Genomic DNA, 4,884 nt, shown 5'->3' with positions numbered 1-4,884 from the left:
CCTGTAAGCAGCCCAGGCATTTTCCCTGCTTGGGGGGGGAGCTCAGCTTCTCAGGGGGCCTGCCCGGAGGTTTGCTGGAGAGGGTGGGCTTCTCTCTAAATCAGGGGCTGCTTTGGGGGAGAGACTTGGCTGTAAACAGGGTTTAAACACTGCAGGGCTGTGAACAGGCCTTAAATTAATCATAGAGTGTCAGGTTGTCAAGGATCGCCTGGTCCAGCCTTTCTAGGTACTGCTATAGTTTGTATCAGATGGCTCAGTGCCCTGTCAAGCTGAGACTTAACACTGTCCCATGTGGGGGAATCTACCACTTCCCTTGGGAGACTATTCCAAATTAGTGTCTGTTTTTCCAGCCCTTTCTGGGCAGCACCATCACTTCAGTGCCTGAGTGTTTTGTTGGTCTGTTTGAACACAGCAGCAGTGCAGGCAGGGAAGAGATGGGTCAGGAAATGGTTGGGTTTCTTTTCCTTACCCTGTCCTGTTTGGTCAGAATTCACATGTTCTGTCCTTTCTCCTCAGCTTCCCAGCTGCTTTCTTCCCTGGGTTGTAGCTCACCTTTATGTTCAGGTGGAGTCAGTAGGAAACAAACCCAGGGAAGCTGAACCACTTGGCTCTGACTCTGGAGCTGTGGCAGCAAAGACAACACCTTTTAGCCTTAACCAGGTGATATTTTGGGTGGCATCAGGGCATAAAGGGTCGGTCACCAGGCAAAATGAGCAGGGTGGGGGGGTGTCCTGGAGGGCTGGCTGTGCTCTCAAGGCCACGGTGGTGACTGGGACTCCTCTCCTGGGGAAGGGCCAGACGGGCACGTGACGCGCTATGGGCTGGAGTGGCTGGTGAAGAACAGCTACGAGGGGCAGAAGCAGCAGGTGATGCAGCCACGGATCCTCTGGAATGCTGACATCTACCACCAGGCCCAGGTCCCCTCCGTCGACTGCCGGAGTTTCCTGGAGACAGACGAGGGGCTGAAGGAATTCCTGCAGAACTTCCTGCTGTATGGGATTGCTTTTGTGGAGAATGTCTCTCCCACCAAAGAGGACACTGAAATCCTGGCAGAAAGGATCAGCCTTATCAGGTAACTGGTGGCTTTGCAGAAAAGCCAGGAAGAGCAGACTGTTGGTTTATTTTTGTTTGGAAAGGTGCTGCTCTCTTCTCCCTCCATACTGGGGAGTGGGTCCTGGTTTGCAAACAAAAGGTCTGGGTCTTCTGCAGCCTCTGGCCACTCTGCTTGAGCCAGGATGGAGTGTGGCACTATGGAATCCCACCTCCAGGGGAGAGCCTGGAGCCAGTAGGTTATGGAGCTGCCTCTGGAGCACATGATTACTTCAGTGACAGTGGGACTGCACTGAGAGGAGGGACTGGAGGAAGGAGCCTGTCTGGGAAGACTTGAGCTTTGCAAGGAGAGACATTTCCTGTTATGACTTGGGAGGTTAGGAGGGCAGCCCTGGCCCTGGGAGCCAGCGAGATCAAAAACAGTTTGTAGCTCTGTGTAAAGAAAAATGTTGAGAAATGTTTCTTTGGTGTTTGTTCAAAAGACACCAACAGCCTGGCAAGCCTGGCTTTGAGCTTCAGCTTTATCCAAACTGCAGGAACAGTTTAACCTGCCTTGGGTCATTGGAAAAGGAGGGATTTCTTTTCATGGGTAGTCATTCCAGATAGGAATGAGGGACTCCAAGGAATAGCCAGTCACCTTTGCTTCCCCTCCAGATACCCTCTCCTTGTAGCCCCTGAGCACTGTCTGTCCTTGCCTTCTGTCATGCATGTTGGGGGGCAGTGAGGGTGAAAACAAAGAATCCCAAGTGTAAGAAAAGGGATTTTTAGGTAACCCCGTGGTGGTTACAAGCAGGGACAAGCTGCACTCTGGCAACCCCTCCTGTCACTTGGTGTGGCTTCCTTGGTTTGACTGGGGCTGGTATTTGGTATAAAAAGGGTATCTGTATTTGTGGGGGGGAAAGCAAGACTGATTGTTGTCAGCCTTTTGTGGAGGAAAGGGAGAAACTGGAGGAGGTAGTAGGGGCACCATCTTTTGACCATGAGAATCTTGGTTAGTTGTTCTAATTTACATGGGATGGAGGGGAGCAACCTCAAAGGCAGGAGTGGATCTGTCTCCCACCCCTGCCCCTGCAGCCCTCTGCCATAGCTTCCCTCCTCTCTTCCAGGGAGACCATTTATGGCCGCATGTGGTACTTCACCTCTGACTTCTCCCGGGGGGACACAGCCTACACCAAGCTGGCCCTGGACCGGCACACGGACACCACCTACTTCCAGGAGCCCTGCGGGTGAGCTGGGCCCAGCACTGCCAGGCAGGAGGCAGCAGCGAGTCACGGTGATGCTGTTGGGCTTCCTTGTCTCCAGTGCTGCTGCTGCTGCTTCTAGTCACACATCCCTTCTGGGGTCAGGCTGGTCCCTGTGGAGCAGTGTAGTCTGTACATGGGTGTTTTTATTTTCCTAGCCTTGAAACTTGCAGGTCTGTCAGAATGTGGGCAGTGAGGGACCTGGCTGTTGGGTGTCACTCTCCTCAGTCCTCACAGTGACAGACAGGCAGCCTCACAGAAATGAGCAGTTGGTTTGTCTTGTGTGTCCATCTGGCAAGGCTCAGCTCCTGCTGCAGCCAGTGGCCCTTATCAGCTGTTGTAGAAAGGTGCTGCAGAAGTTGAATCCTGCTGCTCTGGGGCAAGCCCTCCTCCCCCACCCAGGACCAGGTGGAGCAGCCTTTTGACCTTGTTTCTGAAGGAAATGAGCTGTTCTTCAAGAAAGATGTGTTCGTTTGAATGTCTGTTTCCCCCCTGAAGTCAGCCAAATCTGGCAAGTCTTGAGTTAAATTATTGCAAGGGCTAGAGGATAGAAACTCCTGGAGCTGTGGGAAGGTCTGACACCTTCCCTGTGTACCACAGAGCCTGCCCTCAGAACAGGCTACTCAGCACCCCAAGCTGCAGGAGGAGGTTGTTGCCTTTGAGGTACAGAGTGTCTTTTGCTCCAGTGCTTGTGGATGGGTAAAATTACCCCAGAACTGCTGTGGAGTGTCAAGGTGGTTGGAGCACCCAGGTGAAAAAGCAAGGGTGGAGCTGGGAGGTCCTGCCACGTCACCACATCCTGCCACACTTTCTGTGGGTTAAAACACCCCAAATGGAATTGAAAGGCAAAAGACTTTCCCATAAGGTCACAACAGATCTTCTGAGGAGTGGAGTTTGTACACTGAAAATTTGGAGTAGGTGAGTTGTGGCAGCTCCTGGGTGTTTGTTCCTAACAGTACAACACTTGCCTTGCTTAGATGAAGGAGGAGAGAAGCCTCAGAGAAGTGCTAGAAGGACAAGAGTTGAGCTAAATGGCTTCCCACTGGGGAAGGGGGTGTCCCTGTAGGTGACCTTCTCACCCAGGACTCCTCTGCTGCAGGCTTTCCAAAGAGTCCTTGAAGTGTTACCTTGAGGGACTCCTGCCTGTGGGAGAGCAGGATGTGAGGGTCACCCTGGGCTCCCCTTGTGGTTCCTGGAGACCTCAGCATTCTTTCATGGCTCCCTTGTTCTGAGCTCTTCTAGGAAGCTTGGCTTCATGCTTGTGAACCTCTCATCCTACTGCCTGGATGGGCTTTGTGCCACACAGGCCTGATCCTCTGCCATGTGCCCAGGCTGGTGTCCCTTGGTTTGGGAGGCAGTGGAGGCATTTGCCCTCTTCTTGGAAAGCAAAACGTGTGAGATGGGGATGAGGAACCAGCTGATACTGTCTGGTCTGTCCCCATTCCATGGCAGGTCTTAGCAAGATCAGTTGAATTACAAATAAGTGTCACAACCACTAGGGAAGGGTGGTGCATCCATCTGTGTCTGTCCAGGTCTGTGGGGAGCACCTTCTCCACTGGACAAGCAGCCAAGATCTTTTCTCTTGTGCCCTCTTCTCTTCCCCCTCACAGCATCCAGGTGTTCCACTGCCTGAAGCACGAGGGCACGGGTGGGAGGACACTGCTGGTGGATGGTTTCTATGCAGCAGAGCAGGTTCTGCAGCGAGCCCCCGAGCAGTTTGAGCTGCTCACCAAGGTGCCCCTGAAGCACGAGTACGTTGAGAACGTGGGAGGCTGCCACAACCACATGATCGGCGTCGGGCCCGTCCTCAACGTCTACCCCTGGAACAACGAGCTCTATCTCATCAGGTAATGTCAACATGGGGCCTCTTGCTCATGGGGAGGAGAGGGGATGGTGGCAGGTGGTGGTGGGTTTCCAGAAAGTACCATGACCTAAAAAACAATGCATGTTTGAGGGGCAGGGGTGAGACCACAGAGCCCCCCTGTATCTCCTGGCCTGGGCATTGCTGCTTTAGAGGAAGTGACAGAGCCACCAGTGCAGAGGGAGTGTCAGTGCCAGGCTTTGGTTTTTTCACCCCTGTCACCCTTCAGCTCGGCACTCTCCTGGTTGGAGAGGCAGGAGAATTCAGCCCTGCTGTGGCAGAGCCTCTAGAAACCCACCTGCATATGGACAGAGCACAGGCTGGTCCCCTTCCAAGGGCTATTTGGGTGGTTTTGGAAGCTCCAGCCTGGCTTCACACTGTTATTCTGAGCAGCCCTCAGTCTTGCCTCTTGCTGTTTCACACCCTTCCAGGGACAACCAGCCAGAAGAGTTTTGCCCTGGCTGTGTAAACTCCTCTCTCCCAGCCTTCTGGGTTCTGAGCATCCTGCCCTGGCAGCGCCACCTCCCCGCTCATCTCTGTAGCCTCCCTTAAGCACCAAACTAACCCTGCAGGCTCCCGAGGTTCCTTTTGGGAACTGCTGGCTGTGGAGCCCTGCTGGGTGGTCTCTGACCTCCTCTCCCCCACCCCCAGGTACAACAACTACGACCGGGCAGTGATCAACACGGTGCCGTACGACGTGGTGCACCGCTGGTACGCGGCACATCGCGCCCT

At 53.9% G+C, this 4,884-nt stretch overlaps 1 protein-coding gene across 1 annotated transcript in view; it reads left to right on the top strand.

The window, feature by feature from the left end:
• Nucleotides 1-4,884, top strand: part of TMLHE (trimethyllysine hydroxylase, epsilon) — a 6,977-nt gene that overhangs the window by 1,283 nt on the left and 810 nt on the right. The window contains exons 3-7 of the mRNA XM_010003477.1: nt 565-569; nt 793-1,072; nt 2,157-2,276; nt 3,902-4,138; nt 4,804-4,879. Coding sequence (XP_010001779.1) covers nt 565-569; nt 793-1,072; nt 2,157-2,276; nt 3,902-4,138; nt 4,804-4,879 — 718 coding nt within the window. The remainder of the gene's footprint in view (nt 1-564; nt 570-792; nt 1,073-2,156; nt 2,277-3,901; nt 4,139-4,803; nt 4,880-4,884) is intronic.

This window comes from Chaetura pelagica, unplaced genomic scaffold (genome assembly GCF_000747805.2).
Source record: "Chaetura pelagica isolate M959 unplaced genomic scaffold, ChaPel_1.0 scaffold938, whole genome shotgun sequence".
Classification (NCBI taxonomy): Eukaryota; Metazoa; Chordata; class Aves; order Apodiformes; family Apodidae; genus Chaetura; species Chaetura pelagica.
This window is presented reverse-complemented; position numbering and strand designations above follow the sequence as displayed.